This window comes from Geotrypetes seraphini, chromosome 19 (genome assembly GCF_902459505.1).
Source record: "Geotrypetes seraphini chromosome 19, aGeoSer1.1, whole genome shotgun sequence".
Taxonomy (NCBI): Eukaryota; Metazoa; Chordata; class Amphibia; order Gymnophiona; family Dermophiidae; genus Geotrypetes; species Geotrypetes seraphini.
The window spans coordinates 4060660-4086475 of NC_047102.1; the positions used below are offsets into that span (position 1 = coordinate 4060660).

General features: G+C 41.2%; 1 protein-coding gene across 5 annotated transcripts in view; it reads right to left on the bottom strand.

Moving 5' to 3' along the window:
- Positions 1 to 25816, bottom strand: part of NELL1 (neural EGFL like 1) — a 291095-nt gene that overhangs the window by 240450 nt on the left and 24829 nt on the right. For all 5 annotated transcript variants that reach the window (XM_033928928.1, XM_033928927.1, XM_033928925.1 and 2 more), the window contains exon 3: positions 4142 to 4292. In XM_033928928.1, the coding sequence (XP_033784819.1) occupies positions 4142 to 4292 (151 nt within the window). The remainder of the gene's footprint in view (positions 1 to 4141; positions 4293 to 25816) is intronic.

Consider the following 25816-nt stretch of genomic DNA (forward strand, 5'->3'; position numbering starts at 1 on the left):
GTGTGAAGCTGGGGGTAGCACAGTCCAACAGGGCAAGGTCTGCATTCATCTGAAAAAAAAACAGTACTTGGAGCGTGGAGAAGCAAGGCTGGGATGGACAGCCCAGGTCAAAGAGAAAGGTAAGGCGTCAATTGCATGTCTACTATGTTGGAGTGCAGTGCATTGGTTAATAAAAAGTGTATATCATTAAATAAATTGTGTAAGTATTATCTAAATTGAATTACTACTATTTATCATTTCTATAGCGCAGAGAGGCTTAAGCAGCGCTGTACATTTAACATACAAGACAGTCCCTGCTCAGAAGAGCTTAAAATCTAATTTTGACAGACAGGACATCAAGGTTGGGGAGACTATGGTAAAGGAAATGATACAGTGGGTCTAGTTATCTGATAGCAATGAGTGGGAGTGAAGAAAGCAGCTTCAAAAAAGTGGGCTTTTAGCTTGGATTTGAATACTGCCAGGGATGGATCATGACGCATCGATTCAGGCAGTCTGTTAGAGGCATACGGTACTATAAGAAAGAAGGGACAGAGTGGAATAGGCAGTGGAAGAGAAGGATACAGATAAGAGGGGCTTGCCCAATGAACAGAGATCATGGGGAAGAGCATAGGGGGGAGATAAGTGAAGAGAGATATTGGGGGGGGCTTCAGAGTGAATGCACTTGTAAGTCAGCAAGAGGAGTTTGAACTGTATTCGAAAATGGATGGGGAGCCAATGAAATGACTTTAGGAGAGGGGTAATGTAAGACTAGCGGCTCTCATGGAATACGAGTCGTGCAGCAGAATTTTGAACGGATTGAAGAGGTGAGAGATGGGTGCGTGGAAGGCCTGAGAGAAGTAGGTTGCAGTAGTCTAATCGTGAAGCGAGAGCATGGATAAGGGTTTTGGTAGTGTGTTATTTAAAAGAATATATACTTAATCACACACTGCCGAAAGACTTTTTTTTGTATTTTGTTACAGAACGCTGGTGCTCCAAATAAGTCAGATTGCATTATCAATGAAGATGAACGAGGGCCACATCAGTGGAGTTAGATCAAGCTCCGAGGCCTTGATAGAACAAACACAAGGCAAGTGGCAAGTAATACGGTCAATCAGAAAGCGACCTAAAATTAAAGTTAGCAGTCCAAATCCCGATGTTGCTTTCTCTCTCGTGTTAAGATTCGAGACAAGAGCTAACTTACTTATCATGATCACATCAGTAACATTGTGAAAACTACCTTTTATAGGTTACGTAAAATTCGCTCCATCTCTAAATTTCTTTGTCCCAAAGCACTTATTATACTGATTCACTCTTTGGTGATGTCTAAAATCGACTACTGCAATTCTTTATTTAAAGGAATTGCGTTACACGAAATAAAACGATTACAAATTATACAAAATGCATCAATTAAATTAATAACCAAGTCTAAAAAATTTAATCATGTAACACCACTTCTCAAAAATGCTCATTGGCTACCGGTCATTCACAGAATTACTTATAAACTATGTATAATTATTTTTAAAACCCTATATAACAAGACCTCTGCATTTTTATTTAGGTTTCTAATCCCATATACTGCAAAGAGAATTTTACGATCTAGTGAACAAAATTTATTATCTATTCCATCACTAAAAATTATTAATACGAGACGACAATTTATCTTTTCTTGTACTGCACCGCAGACTTGGAACGCCCTCCCTATTTTTTTACGGGAGGAGAAGGAGTTTGGGAAATTTAAAAATGAGTTAAAAACCTTCTTTTTCAAAGATGCCTTCGCAACCTAATTTTACTATTTTATTGTCTTATTTAACTTTGCTATACTTTGGTTAATTATTACCCCTTTGTATTTTCCCTTAATGTCTTTTCTTTACTTTAAGAATTGTATTTCTTCCCTCCTTACCCATTGTTTAGTAATGTTAATTTAATATTTAAGTATTTGTACGTTTTGTTTTGTCCCCTAAACAAATGTGAATTTTAAAGTGTACATCGCTTAGAAATCCTGATTAAGCGATTAATCAAGTCACCTAATAAACTTGAAACTTAAACTTGGTAACTAATGGTTGACACCACCTCATGCAACATGCAAAAGATCAGAGCAAGAAAGCCTTTGCCAGATGCCTCTCTCTCCTGGGCCCCTTAAAATCAATGATGCAATGGAGATGTGCAAATGATCAAATAAACAGCTAGAGGAAGTGGCAGAAGCATCATGTGTCTCACTGCAGAACATACCATTCCCATTATTCTCCTCCCCCCCATCATAAGATGCCAGGGATTTCACCAACTACAATGGTAAATACTGCCGATATAAGCAGATGGGTCCTGGCTGGGACCAAAATTAGCAAATGCAGGCTCCAAACGCAGCGCTGCCAGAGGTTTTGGTAAGAGCGGATAGTGTAGCTGGTTTTTAAGAAAGGTTTGGACAATTTCCTGGAGGAAAAGTCCATAGTCTGCTCTTAAGACATGGGGGAAGCCACCGATTGCCCTGGATCGGTAGCATAGGATGTTGCTACTCTGGGGATTTTGGAATCTTGCGACTCTTTGGGGATTCTGCATGGAATGTTGCTACTCTTTGGGTTTTGGCCAGGTACTAGGGAACTGGATTGGTCACCGTTAGAACGGGCTACTGTGCTTGATGGACCATTGGTCTGACCCAGTAAAGCTAGTTTTATGTCCTTATCCCTGTGGCAAGCTTCAAGAAAAAATGTCCCTTAGCTGCAGAGATCGACATGCAGCACCACTGACGTGAAAGCTGCAAAAGCATGAACTTGCCAAAACTTTGGAAATGTACCATCATTAAGAAAGTCTATCACACGTTGGCATCTTGGGGGGAGGGGTTTCAATAGTTTATATTTCAGTGGCCCCAAAATAATGACTCCGAGTTTATGGATTCGAAACCTGAAGCCAAGAGTGCAACCAGAATGGGATATAAAGATAGATGACTTAGCGGTCTGGACTATCAAATGGCTTTGAGGTACAAAGTAGACGATTCTCAAAAAAAAAAAATACATAATTTTGGACGTATTTTTCGAGAATGAACTTTGGACGTTTCCAACTTTGGGCCCGAAATGGACTTAGACAGTTTTATTATGCCGCTCCACCTGTATCTTAATGTAACTTGCCTTGAGAATCTACAGAACAAAAAAAGGCATGAACTTGACTTAATACAATTTTTAAAAACCCATGAAACTAACTGGTTCTAAAACATCCACAGTGGCCAATGTTTAAAAAAAAAAAAAAAAAGTTGACTTCTGTTGAACATTGACCCAGATATCATTGCTGAGCTGGGACTAAATATCAAGGCATCATGTGGGCACTAGCACTTACTTTGGTACTAATGATATTCAGACCAGCATCTGGGAACTACCTGAATAAAGTTAAGACCATCTTTCTGATGAGGTTAACTTTATCTGGACTGAATGTTTCCACTAACTGGAAAACAGGGGTGATACGATAGAGAGTGGAGTATAAAGGGTTGATGTGAATCGCTTGTTCACTCTCTCCAAAAAATACTAGGACTAGAGGACATACAAAGAAGGCACTAAGTAGCAGATTTAAAACAAATCTGAGAAAATATTTCTTCACATAGTGTGTGATTAAATTCTGGAATTTGTTGCCAGAGAAGGTGGTGAATTGAGCTAAAGTGTGGATAATCTTCCATCTCATCCACTGCTTATTCCTAGGATAAGCAACACAGACTCTGTTCCGCTACTTGGGACTTGGGTTGACCATCCTAGAAAACAGGATACTGGGCTTGATGGACCTTCAGCCTGTCCCAGTATAGCAATTCTTAGGTTCTTATATGAGCCAAGTACAGGACAATCAAGCCATTGTGACATCACTGATGAGGTTGGCTCTTATTGGTGGAATGAGGCATTATGACATCACAATAGGAGCTCTGGAATGTTGCTACTCTTTGGGTTTCTGCCAGGTACTTTGGACCTGGGTTGGCCACAGGATACTGGGCTCGATTGACCTTTGGTCTGTCAAGTATGGGAATCCTTATGTTAAGGAACCGAGGTGGTCCGACTGGATTTTCAGTGGCATTATTGGGCTAATTCTGCTGAGAGAGAGACTTCAATGTAGAAACCACTCCTACCCAGAGTCTCACTGAATACTTCGCGCCAAGAGTTACCACTTTGAAGAGTAAAGTATTTCTTCTTACCTGTGCTCCAACTCTCGGATGGACAGCACCACTCCAGACATCGATGGCCTCTGTTGTATCGTGGCCAGGAACGTGAATTCACTTTTATTCCTGAACAGCTGGACCATCTTCTCATTTAAATGGGGCGCTGCATGAATTGCTCTCTGAACATCTGCGAGTACAAATTAACAAGAAAGGAATGGAATTCACTTAAAAACACCAAAGTTCAATGAATACAGGTTACAGTGTTTGTTCCAGTTAAACATCGGTTTGCTTATTCTCGTCTCTGGGAGTCAGCCCCAGTACACCCTGCATTTCCTCAATCTGAAAACACCATCCCTGGCAGGACGTGGGCTTGTCACTTTGACAAGGCGACGATTGACCACGTACTGATTTTCTGACAACGTTCCGACATGATGCTAAGCCACCAGGGCATGCGGCGGCCAGATAACATTGCTGTAGGTAAAGTAGACAGTTAACAAATGAAGGCTTAATCCTTGGAAATCCCTTAAACTACTGATAAAAAAAAAAAAAAAAAGCTAACACAGACGCTTATTTGTATAACATCACAATTTCCAAAATAACTTTTCTTCACCTGAAGAAGAGCACACTGCATGCAAAAAACTAATCAAAGAAATGTACTTAGTTCAAGAAAAAAAAAAGTATTCTCATATTTGCTGGCATTTAGTTCCACACATTCAACGTAAACTACAATGTTCACAGGACAGGAGTTTTCCCGTCTTGTTACTTCAAAGAAAAGTAATACCATTTGCCCCTTAAACTGTTTTATGAGTTAACAATGCTTTTGAACACGGCCAAATGAAATTCAGCTTCACTGAACCTTCTGAGCGGTGGGTGTAGAGTATTTTTACAGAGCAATGCGCTCGCTAGGTTTCTGCTATATTGTGAAGCTTTTCAAAGTAACTCCTTGTATAAGAGACCCAATGCACCTACTTCATGATTCAGCCTATTCTCTGGGCCCCACTGAGTCACATCATTAAACCTACTACTACTAATTAATTATTTCTATAATGTTACTAGATGTACACAGTCATGAAGAAGACAGTTAACAATCTAAACAGACAAGACAAACAGGATATCACGGATACAGTTAAGGGGAAGGGTTCATCTGCTGCCTGGGTTGGAGGGCAGAGGGGAGTACAGGACAATCAAGCCATTGTGACATCACTGACGAGGTTGGCTCTTATTGGTGGAATGAGGCATTATGACATCACAATCTCAGCTCTGCTTCCCAAAGACTGAAACTCTCCACACTACTACTATGAATTATTTCTATAACACTGTACCCAGCGCTGTACAAAATCACAAAGAAGATAGTCCCTGCTTGAGAGAGCTTACAATCTAAACAAGACAGACAAAACACTGGCCGGGTTGAGTCAGCTGTATGTTTCCAGACTATTATTAATAAAGGATCCAATTGATATATCTGAACCATCTCTACTTTGTCCTATTGAATCTCAGAGATCTTTTTTCCTATTTTGGATGATTTTATGGCTTGACAAACCATAGGAATGGCTTTTGCTGTCACTCTCTAGGTTTTTCCCTCAAATTCTGGGCTAGCAGGCTGGGGTTGATATGATCAAGGAACCCAACCCTTCCTCAGCCCTAGCCCAAACATGAACCCAGAATTCCCTCTCTCTCTTACTCTCCTTCTCTGTCTTCCCCAGTCCCCCATTTCATTTCTTTCTCTTCTCTATCACCAGCAGTCACTCTCCCTCTGGGGTCAGCATGCTCAAAAGACCACCTACTTCAAACAAAGATACAAACTCCTTCCTGCTCAACTGTGGGTAAATGTTTCCTGTGGCACACACAAGGCGGATCTCCTCTTCTCCTGGCTTGCGAGATCAAGGAATGTGGCTCTTTGACATGGTCCACACATTATTATCAAGATTATATTTACATGTATTAATCGCCTTTTCATGAAGAGATTCTCCCAAATGGTTTACAATTCATTGAATAGTAGAAAGGTACATGGTTTATCATACCAATACGTACCTTTGTCCCCTGCAGACAAACACTTCCTTTCCCTGGCTTACCTTCTTGGAGTCTCATAGCACAAGCACATTCTCATCCAACAGCTATATGAGCCAGTATCTGGCCCATAAAATAATTTTTAGCCAGGTTAGGAAGCAGGAAGTGACAGAAGGACCAGCCCAGACAGTGGATTTGAATCACTGCTACCGCTGGTAGTTCTCAGATAAATCAGAGAGGGGAGGTTGTTCAGAGAGAGGGGAAGTTGCCGGGCTGTGAAAGGGGAGGGGGGCATATGCCAGATGTAGGGGCAGAAGTGAGGGAGAGAGATGTAGGGGCAGACGAGAGGGAGAGAGATGCAAAGTGTGGTTGGGGGAGTTTTGGAAGGGGCCTCTCTGGGTTTATCCAAGATAGCAGGATTGGCTACGTCAATGTGTCTTATTACCTCTCCTTACCATATTGGTCAGACAGAGAGAAAAATATTTAAGCCTCTGGTTTCCTGGAAAAAAATCAAATAGGTGGCTAATATACCATGTGCACATTTATCTTCTGAAAATGACTGCAGTCTGGACTGGCTTTCAGTCACCATGACCCCAATCCACCCTAACCATTGTTCCAGGTAAAACGTCAGAATGTAGTTCGGAAAGGGATAAGTGAGGTCACAATGGTATCGCTGAACACTGATGGGTAAAGGATTCATTCCCTACTCAGATTATTTGTAAGAAAAGCACCATTTTTCCCCTTATCCTATTTTTAGTCATTTGAGCTAATGACTTTCAGTCAAAAAACTGCAAAAAGGCTGTGAAAATTTACTATGTCATTAAGAAACTTATGAAGCATTTAGTTTACAATTACCGAGAAATGGTCCTCCAATAACAAATGCAAGATATAATTCCATTAACCATTTTAAACTTCACTCTTCCAATCAATTTCATAAGATCTAGGTATAATATTTAGCACAGCGACTCTCTGTGCCTGGAATGATTTCAGATCCCTTTTACATTTTTACCTTCCGCAGAAATCAGCTGTCTTCTTTCACTTAGTCATTTAAAAAAAAAAAAAAAGGCTAGATTTGAGGCGTGAAAGTGGAGCAGATGGCTGGGCCTAGCATCACTAAAGACCTCCTTGGCAAACACGAACGATATCACTAAACTAGGGTTACCAGACATCCGGATTTACTGGACGTTCTCATGTCCGGACGACTTTTCAAATCCTGGAACGTCGTCTGGGTTTTTAAAAGCTTCCACCATGGGACCGTGTCGGGAGGGCATGTGCGTAGTGTGACCGGGCGTGGTCAAGCTGTGCTCGGCAAGTGACTTAACCAGTGTACACAAACCTCAGCCAAGCAGTTTGTAGGATTGTTTTGGTAGCTTGGTAAGGCTCAAAAATAAGAGTTCAAAACATTGGGTGCAATTTTCTTGGGTACGGTTTATTGTTTCACCAGCAATCTCATCTCGAGTATTGTGTTCAATTCTGGAGACCACACTACCGAAAAGATGTGTTGAGAATTGAGTCGGTTCAGCGAATGGCTACAAGGATGGTTTCGGGGCTCAGGGAACTCACGTATGAAGAAAGGTTAAAAAAACTGCAGATGTACTCACTGGAGGAGCGAAGAGAGAGAGGGGACATGATTGAGACCTTTAAGTATATTACTGGGCGTATAGAGGTGATAGATGATATCTTCAGTCTTACAGGGCCCTCGGTAACCAGAGGACACTCGCTGAAAATCAGGGGAGGGAAATTTCAGGGTGATGCGAGGAAGTACTTCTTCACTGAAAGGGTGGTAGATCATTGGAACGAGCTGCCTCAGAGGGTGATTGAGGCCAGCAGCGTGTTAGATTTCAAGAGAAAATGGGATATTCATGTGGGATCTCTAAGAGAGTAAGAATCAGGGAGTGGGTCATTGGTATGGGCAGACTCGATGGGCTATAGCCCTTTTCTGCCGTCAATTTCTATGTTTCTAAACAAGTGTCAAATAAATTCTCAGGTTTGTATCACCTCGTGCTTAAGTCCAGCATTCACAAACCAAACAATTGCAGTTTAAGCCAAAACATAAAAGCCTTATTTCAACAAAATGAAAGTTCTTCTTCTGCCAGGCAAAACTCCCTTGGGTTTAGGCTTAATGCCCCAAGAGTGGGATCTTCTCCAATAATTTCCCCTCAATGGATCTGCTTGGAAAGATCCCCTCCCCAGATCCCAACAAAATGGCTGCCAGTGGCTTGTATTTAAAGTTCAAAACAAAACTGCAACATTTTCAATAAACTTGGGCAGACTTTACTTTTCCCTCCAGCTCCCTTATTGGCAATGGCTCTCAGCCAATGTCCATCCCTTCAGAGTTGGGCAAATCGGAACATTCTATTTCCATATCATAGGTAATGTCATTATCTGCCATTTCACTATCCTGCACAAACCCAGACTCAACCTTCATCACAAACCTCTACCTCTTCATCACAAACCTCTGCCAAGAGGTGGGCTGTTGCTTTCTGGTTCTCTGCGTGTCTGGAGCAGGTGGGACTCCAAGGCTAGCCCTGGAACTGTCTGTGTGTGAAAGCTAAACCCTTTTCTTTCATTGCAGGGAGCTGCAGGTGTGTTAGGGTAGCCTGCCCTCAGAGAACTTCTCACCTGGCCTAAACCAGTTTGAGCTTGTTTGGGTGTGGCCAGTATTCCATTCCTGCTCTTTCCTTTCCCTGGTCCTATGGCTGCTGGGAGTTGTAGTCTTTCCATCTCTTTTCCCACAACTGGCTTAGGTAAAGCTAAACCAGATCTGCCTGTTTTAGGCAGGGCTTTAAGAGGTTTCATTACTGGAAGGCTTGGCTTGTAAGTATTCCTAGGGGCTGCTTTGGGACTCTCCTTAGTAGATTTAGGAATACTTTCAAGGGTTTTAACTTCATTTCCTTCTTCCGGCAAGGCTTCCTCGCTAGGAACAGGGTCCGCCCTGTGACAGTATGTAATGCGGTGATGTCACGCACATGCGCTCATGCATGTGATGTCATTGCTTCACACCTGCACACACTTAGATGCCCTCCTGAAGCAGCTCCGAGCATGAGAACAGGTTGAGGGGGTAGGGTGAAGGAGGGCAGGGCTGGGTACAACTGGGTGAGCCTGGGGGCGGGGCTATGGGTCTGAATTTTACAATAGTAAAATCTGGTAACCCTAACTGAAGCTGAATTTTGGAATGCCTGGCATCAGTTCCTGTACTGGGCCCCATTGTGGCTACACCAGCCTTGGATAAGAATATGCATTAGCAATCTTGCACAGTTGGTGACCTCTTGTCAAAGAAGCCTCGAGAAAACTCCTGGTTGGATGACACAGCTGGATGAAATTATGAAATCTGAATCCCACTTGGGGCAAAAGTTCAGTGACTAAGAGTTGGTTGGTTTTATGAATATTTATAGATGGATCCTTTCAGGTTTTTGAACACATGGCCGGTAGAGGAGCTGCCACAGTAGAATGCACTGGAGGAAAAGCCCAGTCTGTTATTGAGAGGGACATTGGGGAGGTCGCTGCTTGCCCTGGATTGGTAGCGTGGAATGTTGCTACTCTTTGGGATTCTGTATGGAATGTTGCTACTCCTTGGGTTTTGCTCAGGTACTAGGGACCTGGATTAGCCACCGTGAGAACAGGCTACTGAGCTTGATGGACCATTGGTCTGACCCAGTAAGGCTGATCTTATGTACATTAGACAAGAGTCTTCATTTGCACACTTTAAAACCAATTTAAAAACATACCTCTTCCAACAGATATTTAGTCCCTGAGAACTTCCTTTTCCTCTATTTGGTTTTTTTTTTCGTACAACTGGGCAGATAGAGCGAGGGGACAACCAAGACCTGGCAGAGGTCTGGATACTCTAAATAACACTATTTCTTCTTTAATGACAGTGTAACTTTTTAGAAATTCTTCTCCTGCCCTTTTTTTTAGATTAATTTTATACATAAAGCACAGAGAAAGTTAGCAATCAACAATATATCACATAAGAAAAGAAGTTGGAATTGAGCTTAAATTGCTTATGGACTGACCTCTGGGGTAAACCCAAGCATCAACCAATCAGAGGGGGGGGGTCACAACAGGAGCTAATACTGTTTCTAGAAGTGCCATCTCGGCTCCAAGTGAGATGCAGGTGCCTGGTACATGGCCTGGGGACCTGGGCTGAGGGACAGGCACAGAAATTCGAACCCTGGCTAGTGACCCTTAACACCTGTGTCAAAATCTTGCTTCAGAGTTGTACTAAAGATTTGGCAACTATGCTAGACCTAAAAACACCACGCTTTTATTGCGTCCAAAGTAATGGAGCACCATGGTGTCCTTAATGCAGTGGCTTTAGTGTAGATACTTGAGTTCACATCAAAAATTAAAACTAGTAAACCAGTGCACTAAGGGACAGCATGTTTTCATGGATTTTCCATGTGCAAAGGGTAAGACAGACTTTCTTCTGGTTTATTACATCAGCCCCTTGGAAAGCAAACATCTCAAAGATAATCATCTGAACAAAAGGACATAAGAACATAATATAATCTATGCGGAGTCAGACCAAGGTCCATCAGTAACCAACAGTGACCGGTCCAGGTCGCAAGTACTTGGCACACCTCAAAAAGTAGATCTACTTCCCCTATTTAATTTCCAGGAAAGAGCAGAGTTTCTCTCAAGTCTACCTACTAATCATTTTTGATGGACATGTCCTTCAGGAATTTGTCCAAATCTTTTTACATAAAAATATAAGAATTGTCGAAGGTCCATCAAGCCCAGTATCGTGTTTCCAACAGTGGCCAACCTAGGTCCCAAGTCCCTAGCTAGATCCCAAGTAGTAAAACAGATTTTATGCTGCTTATCCTAGGAATAAGCAGTGGGTTTCCCCCAAGCCATCTTAATAATGGCCTATGGACTTCTCTTTTAGGGAATTATCCAAACCTTTTTTTAACCCTGCTAAGCTAACTGATTTCAGCACATTCTCTGGCAACCAATTTCAGAGTTTAATTACACAACGTGTGAAGAAATATTTTCTCCGTTTTGTTTTAAATCTACTACTTAGTAGCTTCATCGCATGTTCTCTAATCCTAGTATTTTTGGAAAGAGTGAATAAGCGATTCACATCTACCCTTTCCCCTCCACTTGATCACATCCTCTGGTAACGGATTTCACAGCTTAATTGGGTATAAACAATACTCCCCACAGTTTATTTTCAATCTGATGGCTGTTAGTTTCTTGAAGTGTCCTCTTGGTTTTCGTGTTATTTCATAGGTTAAACAATCTTTCCCCATTTAACTCTTTCACTCTTCTGTTGTATGAGGGGCTGATGAAAAGTTCTCAGCCCAACCAGCAAAGTTGGGGCGGTCTCCGTCGAGGGCTATACACTTCGTCCAGTGATTTTCCACGTTTTTCATTCTACATTTTTCCAACCATACACTCTCTAAAAATTAATGTTTTAATTTAAATTGTCCTTTTTCTTTGATATTTCTGGGCCAGAAACCCAGAGCTCTGCCCGGTACTGTGCTTAGGTTCCATCTACTGGAGGCTCTGTCCAAGCTCATTTCATCCCAAATAAACCATCCCAGCCCTTCCTCAACTGAATGGCCATATATGGGACACAGACAGTACTGGCCTTAATTCTTCAATATATACCATTATTTCCTAATTAGAGATCCTCTGTTTTCATCCCATGCTTTTTTGAACTCTGACTCCGTTTTCCTCTCCACCACCTTCCTCGGGAGCGCATTCCAGACATCAACCACCTTTTCCAAGAAGAAGACTTTCCTAACATTACTCTTGAGTCTGCCACAAATATTGGAGATGCAGGAGCTTGTAGCATTTCTTTCTGGGTTTCTGGACACATCAGAATAATTTTCCACGGTTGTGAATACTTTTTAAATGCAAAATTGAAATGGTGTTCTTCTCAGATATTAATAGGCTATGTTTGAAATGATAAAGAATCTCTCTGTGAAGCATATATAAGCTCATACATGGTTTTTTTCATAATAAAGTGACAGCTACACCCGAGTGTTTAAAACTGATTCACTCGCAGAATGTTACAGTACAGACATGGGCCTTCACGTTATCATAACTGGCTTTGTTGAATTGTCAAAGGAGCTTACCTATGAAACATTAGCTATTCACCATGGTAATTGCTCCATCTCTAATTTAATGAAAGCCCATTAAACCAAAACAATAATTAAAATGAGACATCATCTCTGTAGGAGTCTGGAATATTAAAACAACCAAGAACTTTATTGCAGGCTGCTTTTTCTATTTGAAAAAAACTGTGTCTCAAGGAACACGTAAAACGTCAAACACACATAGAGGAATTGTCATAAATTAGAAACCCAGGTGGAAGTGTGTTCGATCCTTCCATTCACACTATCAAAGCCATGATCCATCAAAGATATGAAAAGCTTCTCAACTACACAGAATATTCTTTTCATGGAATCATCTGTGTTTTGTTTGCAACTGGCGCATTAGTTTCATAAAACCTTCAGGGTCCCAACACTGCTCCATCATTACATTAAAATACATTTCTAGACCGCAATACCTTCCAAATTGATGCGGTTTTCATCATCAAGAAGACTGTACACCACAGTGAAATACAAAAGAATTTTACAAAGAGAGTTGTTTTCAATAGTTTTCAGAAATGCATATATGAAATTGAAGAAGCAAACAAAGTATGGATGAGGCTTTTAAGAAAGTCAAGTTCTGTGTTTTTTATGTAAATCAGAGCTGTCAGGATACTGAACCGCAAGGTAATGGCGGAATAGAAATCTCTAATGTAATGTAATACTGAAATGCAAAGAGACAAAGTTAAGATTAATCGAATCTGTTACCCAGTGGAGCAACTGGAATGGCATGTTGATTGATGCAAAGGGATACAACCAAGGCTAGATCAACTGCCCAATCTGAAAATCCGAAATGTGAAGCAATGACAACTCTTATGGGCCTGAAAAACTCCATCTGTTGAGCAATATTCAGCTATAAAGCTATACAAAGAGGTAAGCTGGAACTGTTTCCACAAGTGTTAAGCTAGAGTTCCCTCCAAAACTACAGTTTGTTAACATAAGAACATAAGAATTTCCACTGCTGGGTCAGACAAGTGGTCCATCGTGCCCAGCTGTCTGCTCACGCGGTGGCCCTTTGGTCAGCGCCCTAACTGAGACTAGTCCTACCAGCATACGTTCTTGTTTATCAGGAACTTGTCTAACTTTAGGGTGTTTTCCCCTATTTCAGACTCCGGAAGAGCGTTCCAGTTTTCCACCACTCTATGGGTGAAGAAGAACTTCCTTATGTTCGTACGGAATCTATTCCCTTTCAACTTTAGAAAGTGCCCTCTCGTTCTTCCTACCTTGGAGAGGGTGAACAACCTGTCTTTATCTACTTTGTCTTGAATCCCTGGAGGGTGTTTTCCCCTATGACAGACTCCGGAAGAGCGTTCCAGTTTTCTACCACTTTCTGGGTGAAGAAGAACTTCCTTACGTTTGTACGGAATCGATCCCCTTTCAACTTTAGAGAGTGCCCTCTCGTTCTCCCTACCATGGAGAGGGTGAAACAAGCTGTCTTTATGTACTGAGTCTCTTCCCTTCAGTATCTTGAATGTTTCGATCATGTCTCCTCACAGTCTTCTCTTTTCAAGGGAGAAGAGGCCCAGTTTCTCTAATCTTTTGCTGTACGGCAGCTCCTCCAACCCCTTAACCATCTTAGTCGCTCTTTTCTGGACCCTTTCGAGTAGTACCATGTCCTTCTTCATGTACGGCGACCAGTGCTGGACGCAGTACTCCAGGTGAGGGCACACCATGGTCCGGTATAGCGGCATGGTAACCTTCTCTGATCTGTTTGTGATCCCCTTCTTTATCATTCCTAGCATTCTGTTCGCAAAGAGGGTAGAGTTGGTTTGTATCAAACCTATCTGTTTAAAAGCAACATCTAATGAGTAATGTGGGGAACCAGATTTTCTGTGTTCTAAATGGCAGGTGCCTCAGACCTGGATTCATTTAACCAATTTCCAGAGTGCATTTTCATTTTCTGTATTAGAAGTAATTTAGCTTTGCACAGGCCTCGTAGCTTAGTTCAATTTGCTGATGAGAAAAGCAAAATCTTGTCATTACTGTAAATCCTTGCTTAATATTTTCCTTATTTCCTAGAGCATTTTATTTCAGTTTTGTATTACCGCACAAATGCTTATTACTCTACCTTTCTTTCCAAAGCATAATGGAAGCTTGCTCTAAATTTGAATGTCTTCCCAGGCAACTGTGGCTCTCGCTGCTTTTATATTACTGGAAAATGGGGATGATCATCTTGCTTTTTGGGCCGTTAGTTCCTCAACAAATAGCGAGGTCATCTCCTAATTCTGAAGCTCTTTTACTAAAATGCATTAAGAAACTTGGAGGGAAATTCTATAAAGGGTGCCAAATAGGCACTTAACTCACCCCCTTTTTATGAAGCCATGTTAAAACTTTCTTATCACCAGGTATTAGCTCCGTCACTCAGAATTCCTATGAGCGTCGGAGCTGTTACCGCAGAGGCTGGTGCTACAAAACATTCAACACTTTTGTAAAAGGGGGGGAGGGTTAATTTGCACATCTGAGAGGGCCTTCCTAAACATGTGGGCCCCAGGCAAGTGGCTAATTTGCCTATGCATTAATCCTGCCCAGCCTAATTCCTTCTTGAACTCTCTTTATGTGTTTAGATCTATTTCCCAACAGTTTCATTGACTGTAGACGTAGTTCTTATATTGTGAGACATCCCAATTAATTCTTCACTAGTTTATTATCTTTGTATCTTCCACAATTGAATATACTGCATCTCTGTTATTTATCTCCTCCTTTGTTTGTAAATATGTCAAATCTAACGGAACAATTTTTAATGCACCACACGTATCCAATATCTTTTTGTGTGTGTGTCTTCTAACACCCGATAGAGGTTTATTTGGTTTCTTTCCATTCATTTGCAAATTAAAATTAATTGCCTTTACAATAAATAAACACATTTTATTGGGCTTTACAACCAAAGGATGAGGGCACATTCAACGCATAAATATCAAAATTTATGAATAGAAAATGCATTATTGGGAAATCCAAATGCAGGTGTAGTGTGAAAAGGAGGCAGAAAAAAAGGTAAATCTGAGAAAAGGCAAAGCAACAGAAGAAAAATTAAAGCGATACCTTATATGTGATGAGACCTCAGTTGAAATGTTTTGGAGACCCTCAATATCTAGATAAGAATGTCTAGGTTAATGGCTTGAACCTATCAGAGAGCAGCATTAGTGAAACAAATTATGAAATGAATAAATGGATTTTATACTTGTGAGGATCAATAAGGCATAAATGAAGACAAAATTGATAGCTTAGAAGCAAGGTTAATGTTTTCAGCACAGCCAATGCAAGCATGCCATACTATAATATCTGCTCAGCTTCTCTTTAGCAATGCTGGATATCTTTCCAAGAATATGATTTCTTGAGTACTATGTGCAATTCTGGTGAGCTCATCTCAGAAAGGATATAATGGAACTCCAAAACTTTTGGAGAAGTGCAACAAATATGATGAAAGGGATAAAACACCTCCCTTATGGAGAATAAATGGGTTCACTGCTTAGAGAAAATGCTACTTACAAGGGGTACGAGGGGCCACTGAAAGTTCTCAGCCCAACCAGCAAAGTTGGGGCGGTCTCCGTTGAGGGCTTTACACTTGGTCCAGTGATTTTCCACTTTTTTGTTCCGTTGGAAAAATGCAGAATGAAAAACGTGAAAAATCACTAGACGAAGTGTATAGCCCTCGACGGAGACCGCCCCAACTTTGCTGGTTGGGCTGAGAACTTTTCAGCAGCACCTCATACAATAGAAGAGTGAAAGAGTTAAATGGGGAAAGTTTGTTTTAATCTATGAAATAACACAAAAACCAAGAAGACACTTCAAGAAACTAACAACCATAAGATTGACAATAAACTGTGGGGCGTATTGTTTTCACCCAATTAAGCTGTGAAATCCGTTACCAGAGAATGTGATCAAGTGGAGGGGAAAGGGTAGATGTGAATCGCTTATTCACTCTTTCCAAAAATACTAGGACTAGAGGACATGCGATGAAGCTACTAAGTAGTAGATTTAAAACAAACCGGAGAAAATATTTCTTCACACACCTTGTAATTAAATTCTGGAATTCGTTGCAAGAAAGTGTGCTGAAATCAGTTAGCTTAGCAGGGTTAAAAAAAAGGTTTAGATAATTTCCTTAAAGAGAAGTCCATAGGCCATTATTGAGATGACTTGGGAAAACCCACTGCTTATTCCTAGGATAAGCAGCACAAAATCTCTTTTATTACTTGGGATCTAACTAGGTACTCTGTCCCAGTATGTCAATTCTTATGTTCTTATGTAAAAAGATTTGGACAAATTCCTGAAGGACATGTTCATCAAAAAAGATTAGTAGGTAGACTTAAGAGAAACTTTGCTCTTTCCTGGAAATTAAATAGGGGAAGTAGATCTACTTTTTGAGGGGTGCCAAGTACTTTCGACCTGGACCGGTCACTGTTGGTTACTGATGGACCTTGGTCTGACTCCACCCACCTGCTAACTCCGCCGTCAAGGAACGACTGTGCATGAAGCTGGTGAAGGGAGCATAAGTGCTGGGATAATGTCGCCATCTTGGATGGGTAGACGCTCTTGCATGGTCTGCCGCTTTTTTGTTTTACTTTGCTTAGAGCTCTGTGCTGCCTTTTCTCACTTGCTTTTTTTGGTTCTCTTCTGATTCACATCACTTCCCCTTGCTGTTTCAGGTACAATATCTGTAAGTAGACTGCTTGTACTTGAGAAAGCTTGGTTCCCTCAGCAGGAGTCTTTATCTTCTCTCTCAGCCAGGTGTCACATGACACCCTCCCCCCCCCCCCCCCCCCCCATCATCAGAGTATTTTTTTTAAGATAGGCAAGAAGGGAAAGCTCTCTGCCAAGAGGAAGCGCCACATAGCAGATCAATGCATCTGTACAACCAAAACTCTCCATTCTTTACAAGGAGGCTGGTAGCAGTAGGGAGTCGAATTATTCCTTATCAATAATATAAGAGAGTGATGATGTGTGATATTATTTTTATGCTTGTATATTGATGAATTATTTATGTTCAGCTGTAACCCACTTAAAAATATTTTTTTTAAAATAAATAAATAAAATGTATCATATCACTTTCGTTTTTGTTCCTGCACCACGTAGGAGCTTACACAGCTTGCCAAGTTGTTCAACACATCGTTATTTCCAGTTGTTATCCATAAGGTTTTCTTGTATATGATATACTTTTGGACCCCTGAGGAAGGAGTGTTTCTTCGAAACACGGACCATGTCAGGTCCGGGTTCACCAACCCTTGTGGATACAAATTGTTTTATGATTATGTTCATGATTATATTTATGTTTGTTCATTAAAGACTTGGCGTCTTGTACTCCATTCCTGCAGTTTCTTCGTTTGTTCGATTTGACATATCACTGCAGTTTCGTTGGATTCTTCACTTGTGTTTGCGTATCACAAATGTTAACATTACATGCATCAAACCCCAGAAGGTACAGGAAACATCTCTGTCACACGGTCCACATTGAGCTTATTTTAAGAATACTACACATTTCATCCCTGATTTAGAGACTTGATTCCATTGTATGTATACGGAGGGAAATGTTCAGCTAAATCAGGGCCCTTGATTAAAAAGCACATACTCCTTTGTCATATTTCAGCCAAAGAAATGAAAACATTGTCCGAACGATTGTACTTGTAAGCTACTAATTCTAGATATGCTGCTGAATCTTAAGTAGGAACATTCTGAAAATGTTTTCTTTGAATGAGAAATAGGAGCCCTTTGTTGGAACTCCCGGGACTTTACAGTTCATTGCCAAACAACATGTTTCTGGTCCATTCACTGGCTGGCACCATGTCACTTCCATTATACACTCTGAATGTAGGCAAATGGTGACTGCAGGATATCTTTAGTAACAAACGTGTTTCTGGTTTTATTGTAGGATGGAGTGAAGATGGATCCACTCACCGAACACACAAGAAGGGAGTTGGGAGGATGAGATGTCAATAATTCAGTCAAGGGTGTATAGTTCAAAGGTCACTCTATTGATAGTAGCACTGCGAGGACTCGAAGACTCGACGCTGACAGTGTTTCGGCATCTAGGCCTTTGTCAAAAGTCTCAACGGCTGGTAGTTCTATCACATAAACAGAGCATTCACTTTGGACCCCAAACATTTTCCTGCTCGCTTCTAAATTTGACCTCTATCGAATACTCTATTTATGTGATACAATTACCAGCCGTTGAGACTCTTGACAAAGGCCTAGATGCCGAAACACTGTCAGTGTCGAGTCTTCGAGTCCTCGCAGTGCTACTATCAATAAAGTGACCTTTGAACTGTTCCCCCGTGGCTGAATTATCGACATCTCGTCCTCATGACTCCTTTGTTCGTGCCTTGGTTGTCTCGTCGTTGAGGCCTCCTTTGGTTCCCTTTTGGGTGTCTCCACTCATCTAACACCAGAAGAAATGTATGTTTCTGGTTTTAGTGTGGGTTGGAGTGGTATCCATCCCCTATTCCACCAGCATCCAGCTGAGAAACAAAGAGATTCTTTCCTACAAAGTTTCTGCTATGTTTCCTTCACACAATGCAGGAGCCTAGGCTCGGTTTGTTCAGCTTTTTTTTCCTCCTTGGATATAAGAATGGGAGAAAAAAAAAAAAAAAAACTACATGAATCTTGTCCTCAGTGACTTATTCATGAGAAAAATATATATACTAGGCTGACATTTATATCACAGGCCATCTGCCACACACAAAAATTGTATGAGATGCATTTTGCATGCAGTTCTGTTGGTGTAATTTAAACCCTATAAATACTAATTATTTTTTAAAATGACAGTTTGCTTTTACTAAGGAGTGCTAATGATTAGTGCACTCATATATGGTGCTTATTTGGTTAGTTTAATATCTCACCCTCCTCATCAAGCTCAGGATGGGTAACAAGGTTGACATACATAATGCATAGACAAATTATGAATTTACATGTGTACGGTAACATTAGATATACAGAGAGTCAAGTTTAGCATACAGTTTGGTCATTTAAGTTAACATACGATTATTCCCATCTTCAGAATGGATCTAGCTCAACGTATGTTAGAATACATATGGTTAGAAAGGAGTGACTGGATTTATGGGAAGAGGTAGGCTTTTATTGCCTTCCTGAAGTTCAGTAGCCCTTTGAGGGATCTGATGTGGGGAGGCAGTTGATTCCAATAACTTGGTAGGAAGTGGGAGTAGGAACAGCGTCTGGCGCTCTGGAGTTGGAGGTCATGATAAGGAGGTATTTGCAGACGTATTTCCTCCTGGGAGTGCAGTGGTCTGTTTGGGACGTATGGAGGAAGTATGGTTGATATGTAGCTGGGTGCCAAGTTGTGAAGAGACTTGTATGTTATTGCTAGGTCCTTGAAGATACAACATTTGGTAATGGGTAGTCAGTAGGCTGATGATAGTGCTTCTTAGACAGCAGCAAGGTTTTTTTTTTTTTTAGGAATCTGTTTACTGCGTTGTAGGCGCTGGAGATTTTTTGTTGTTAATCCGTTGAATAGTGCATTACAGTAGTCCATGTGGGACAGGGCGAAGGCATAGAGAAGTTGGGTGAAGTCAGTTTTGGAGAAGTAGCTTCTTATTTTCCAGAGCTGACGGAAATAGTAGAATGAGGAGGAGACCGCCCGAGAGATGTGACAAGGGAGTGAAAGGTTTGCGTTGAGAAGTATTCCCAGGCTGCGCGCTTGGTCTTTTGCAGTTGGGATACTGGTTTCCCAGATAAGAGAGGGATGGGTGTAAGGAGCAGCGTTCCTGTTTTTGAGACGTTTGGTTGTACACTTCATTAAGGGCTCCTTTCAGAAAGCCACGGTAGATGGTTTCTATCATGGGCCAGCGAGATAAATGCTCAGATGCTCACAGGAATTCTGACCTCGCTGACCCGCGGTAGAAACTTCTACCAAACTTTGTAAAAGCCAGCGTCATTGTGCCACATCCATTAGCATGCCTTAGTAAAAGGACTGATGTATTTGTATACAGATCAGCGGTGCAACCGAGAAGAACTCAGAGCTAAATGTTCAAGGATATGAGCTTCTGGACTATTAAGCTTCCAAGCTCAAGCAGGTATAATTAAAATGCCTAAAACTTTATTCAGATCATTTAGCTATATTTATACCTAGTGCACATATTTCTTCCTAGATCACGAACTGAAGCAGTATGGAAGAGAACCTAATTCAAATTACATTCAGCCTTTCACATGAATTATTTGTAAGAGCGGCTGAGGAATTTTTGGAAATGCTGCTTTTTCTTCGCCTGTAATTAGGATCGGAAACAGTTCTTTTCTTATTTCATCCCAGCATTCACCAGAACTCATGAATAAAATATGACAGGTCCAATGACATCCATTATAATGGGTTCATCCATAACAGTCAACATGCTCTGTGTACTAATTGCCCAGGCTCTCCCATTCACTCATTCTTTCTTTTGCAAAAGTGACTTTTATTTAAATTTTTAAAAAGCCACTTGCCTTTTTTTTTTTTTTTTTTGCATTACCTGCCTTAAGAAACAGTATGAATTACAATGTTTATTTTACTCTAAAGGAATTCATATATGTACTATTAATATCAGCATGTGATAGAAAGCCAGCTTTAGTGCAGATTATAGACAGTTACACATTCATCAGCAAAGCCAGCAATCGTAGGAGAAAGCTGACAAATTTCTGTAGCAGGAAAAAGCAGGACTGTGGTGAGATATAGATGGATATCGCATGGGTTAAGTGATTGGCAAAAAATTCACCTGAAGTCATACTGCCGTTATACAGATCCATGGTGAGACCTCAATAATCTAAAAAAAATACATAGAAACATGATGGCAGATAAAGGCCAAATGGCCCATCCAGTCTGCCCATCTGCAGTAACTATTATCTCTTCCTCTCTCTAAGACATCCCAGGCCCTCTTGAATTCAGACACAGTCTCTGTCTCCACCACCTCTTCCGGGAGACTGTTCCACATATCTACCGCCCTTTCTGTAAAAAAAGTATTTCCTTAGATTACTCCTGAGTCTATCACCTCATAACTTCATTTCAAATTAAACACATTTACTAAATAATAATTTGAACACCACATTTAAGAGCTAAAGATTCTGCTGCATTCCTAGGAGACTTAGGAGGTCAAATGTTGTCTGCTGGACAAACCTCTCCCTCTCTCTCTCCTTTGTTGAAGTTTCTTTGAAGTATGCAAAGCACAAGGTTCAATTACTCCCCAGACAGAACAAATCAACTGACTAAGAATCCGTAATACCAAGCGACTCAGCAGTATTTTAAGGAAGCTGGATGAGAATTCCTCATTTCTCATCCTCCTGCTCTTCGGAGTCCAATTAAAACTGATGTATCACCATCCCCCAGAAATACAGCTCCTCACCTGGAATATCATCCAACACCTTGTTTTCCTACAAAATCTAAAACAAAAGAACCTGGAAAGATGCTTCAGTTTATTTTTTTTTTTGTCTTTTTAAAATCCCCTGCTTGTGTATGCACACATTAACAGATTTAGGGTGGGGGGGGGGGAGAAGGAACCTTGGCTGGCCACTGTTAGAAACAGGATATCGGGCTTGATGGACCTTCGGTCTCTCTCAGTATAGCAATTCTTATGTTCCTTTGATATTATCAAGGAGTGGTATAAGGCAGGATTTTAAGACCCCTTGATTTACCAGAGGGTTAGCAACCTACATGTTGCTTTTTACCATGGTATAATAATAATACTGTTGGTAAGCCATATTGTAGACTGCATTATTCCAAGAACCCAAGAACATCGGGCTTCATAGCTGTGGACTGATGCTCTGAGGTCAGAGCCTAAAGGGTCAGAGGTATTTCCCTTCCCCCTTCCTTGATCACATCCCCCACTCTGTTGAACACATCCTCCCACCTTGCCAATCACTCCCTCCACCCCATCTCAAAGCATACCCAATCATCCCTGTGGGCCCTACCTACATTTTCTCTGGTAGTCTAGCAGTCTCTAGGTAGAAGCAATTCCAAGGTGCTCTTACCCTTCCAGCACCATCTCCAAAATAGTGCCCCTAGCAGTAGTAGAAACACAGAAACATGATGGCAGATGCCCATCCAGTCTGCCCATCCGCAGCATCCACTATCTCCCCCTCTCCCTATTGGCTAAGACTCTTAACATTTGCATCTCCTCTTCCTATAGGCTAAGGCTCTTTACACCTGCATTGTGAGGTCATAGAACTTTAGTAACATAGAAACATGATGGCAGATAAAGGCCAAATGGCCCATCCGCAGCATCCACTATCTCCCCCTCTCCCTATTGGCTAAGACTCTTAACATTTGCATCTCCTCTTCCTATAGGCTAAGGCTCTTTACACCTGCATTGTGAGGTCATAGAACTTTAGTAACATAGAAACATGATGGCAGATAAAGGCCAAATGGCCCATCCGCAGCATCCACTATCTCCCCCTCTCCCTATTGGCTAAGACTTAACATTTGCATCTCCTCTTCCTATAGGCTAAGGCTCTTTACACCTGCATTGTGATGTCATAGAGCTTTATGGTTATAGAAACACAGAAACATGGTGGCAGATAAAGGCCAAATGGCCCATCCACAGCATCCACTATCTCCCCCTCTCCCTATTGGCTAAGACTCTTAACATTTGCATCTCCTCTTCCTATAGGCTAAGGCTCTTTACACCTGCATTGCGAGGTCATAGAACTTTAGTAACATAGAAACATGATGGCAGATAAGTCCAAATGGCTCATCCAGTCTGCTCATCCACAGCATCCACTATCTCCTCCTCTTCCTACAGGCTAAGGCTCTTTGCACCTGCATTGTGAGGTCATAGAACATTATTGTTATAAGCTAAAGCTCTTAACACTTGCATTGTGAGGTCATAGAGCTTTATGGTTATAGAAACAGAGACAAATCTTGTCAAATATCACTTCCTCATACGTCCAAAAAGCATTGTGAGTTCATCTTAGTCATGTGCATTTTGTTTATCAAAATTCATTTTATAATTCTTGGGAGAGCCTAATGAAGGAGCTGAGGAGAGCAACTTAGAGCTGAAGGAATCTATTTGCCCTGATACATCATTCGAAACATAGCTATGTTGACAAATGGTTCTCCCATGCTGAAATAAGATAAGTTTTGCTATTTTTGAAAATTTCAGTTTAAAAGTACAAGAATTATAAAACGAATTTTGATATACAAAATGAACAAAATGTGCATGACTAAGATGAACTCATATGCTTTTTGGACGTATGAGGAAGTGATATTTGACCAGGTTTGTCTATCTGAACTTTTGCTGGCAATCGTCACATCTGAGAAGTCCTTAAAAAGAACATTTTAATTGGTGTAGTTGGATATACTTGTGTGTGTGACTATAGTTAAGAGTGATCTTTAAGAAGGTTTCTGACCTTCAATTGGCACATAGAAACATGACGGCAGATAAAAGCCAACTGGCCCATCCAGTCTGCCCATCTGCAGCATCCACTATCTCCTCCAAGAGATCCCACATGCCTATCCCAGGCTTTCTTGAAATCAGACACAGCCTCTCTCTCCACCACCTCTACCAGGAGGCTATTCCACGCATCTACCACCCTTTCTGTAAAAAAGTATTTCTTTAGATTACTCTTGAACTTATCACCTCTTAATTCCATCCCATGCTCTCTCACTCTGGAGCTTCCTTTCAATTTAAAGAGTATTTATGCCACTTAGGTATTTAAATGTCTCTATCATATCTCACCTCTCCCACCTTTCCTTCAAACTATACATATTGAGATCTTTGAGGCTGTTCCTGTACACCTTACGATGCAGACCATCAACCATTTTAGTAGCCTTCCTCTGAATTGACTCTATCCTGTTTATATCTACTACTTGGGATGCCAAAGACTACTAGGACACCAGAGAAAATGCTGTTAAGGCCCACAGGGATGGTGAAGTGAGGGCTGTGAGGATATGATGGGGGTGGGAGATATGATTGTTAGGAGGAAATGACACTAGTCCTTTAGAGTCTGGCCTGGGAGCATCGGGCTATGCTTTGAGGCCTGATGCTCCCAGCATGGCAAAATAGCTCCACCTTTTTGGATGAGGTCATTGCACCAACATTTTTTGCCCATGTTTTGCATCTCAGTACTCTCTGATCCACTGTGTCCTAAATATCACTACGCTAGAGAAAGACAAGTTGCACTGGTGCCCTTAAAGTCATGTTAAAGGGCAAATAACATGATGCAGCCCTAATGGAGCGTAATAACTTTCCCACTTCTTCACCATCTGGATGACTTGGATTCTTCCGTTTGTTTGTTTTATGATCTGTCTAGGACATTGTTTGTACAGGTATAATATAAGAACATAAGAAACGTCTTCACCGGATCAGACCTTAGGTCCATATATTCCGGCGACCTGCACACACGGAGGCCAAGCCAGGTGCTCCCAGTTGGAGACCCTGATTACCCGTATCCCTCAATGTGATTTGCAAGGAGGTGTGCATCCAACTTACTCTTGAAACTCAGAATGGTAGTCTCCGTCACCACCTCCTCCGGGAGAGCATTCCAAGCGTCCACCACTCGCTGTGTGAAACAGAACTTCCTGACATTTGTCCTGAGCCTGCTGCCCCTTAGCTTCAGTCTATGACCTCTTGTCTGTGTTACTTTTGACAATGTGAACAACGATGTTTCTTGCTCAGTTTTGTCGAATCCATTCAGTATTTTAAAAGTCTCAATCATATCCCCTCGCAGTCTCCTCCTCTCGAGGGTGAACAGTCCCAGTCTTGCGAGGCGTTCTTTGACATGAAAATGAAAGACTCAAAGTACCTCTTCACCTAACTCATCCGCCCATGACCGATAGATTACAAAGAAATATATATTGATACATGATCCTCGGTATGTGTGGCGTTAGGATAAAAATTATGTGGATGTTTTAATTTCTAAAGTGGTATTCAAGTAAGGTTTGCTTGTTTATATTTTGAAAATCAATACATTTTTTTTAAAGGAATTCATTAACAAATGAAGTGCAATGTTAATTCTCATCTGAGCACTCATAAGTAACAAAGGAAATGAATGTCCCTTTCTTGGACATTCTCACTCGGGAAAAAGAAAGTGCAGAGGGCACAGGAAGCTATGGCAATGCATAAAGGACAAAGCACAGCTCCCCTGACATAAGGCCTGAATGTGCGCTCTTACAAAATACTTTCAGAACAGCGGAAACGGAATTATCTTCAGCCGTTCTGTAGGAGAAAGAGATTCTACTCCATGCATCAGTGAACACATGGCGAGTCTGTGATCCAGGGGAAGACGAGATTGCTCTGCTGGAAATCATTTTTCTGTTCTCTGCCCCAGTTATCGCTCGGTTTTACTTCACATGCGCTGTACATGATTTTAACTGTCCTATATTGCTCCTTCAGCTAATCAAGATTTTTTTATTCAGCCCTGAGTAGCAGGCTGTGAAAAGCCATAGTGACATCAATTAGTTCAGTAAAACCTCAATCAGAAATGAAGATGGTTTTAAGCTAATGAGAGCTCCCACTCTCAGCCGCTGAATGAGCTCACACGGAATCTCTATCCTTGTCTATTCAAAGCTAAACAATCCCCATTTAGAGACATTGCCCTGAGCTAAACAGTACCTAAGATTTTCAGTATAAAATACTGTAGGAGTACCACATCCTTTCACAGCGAAATAAGACCAATCCACCCCTTGTACACT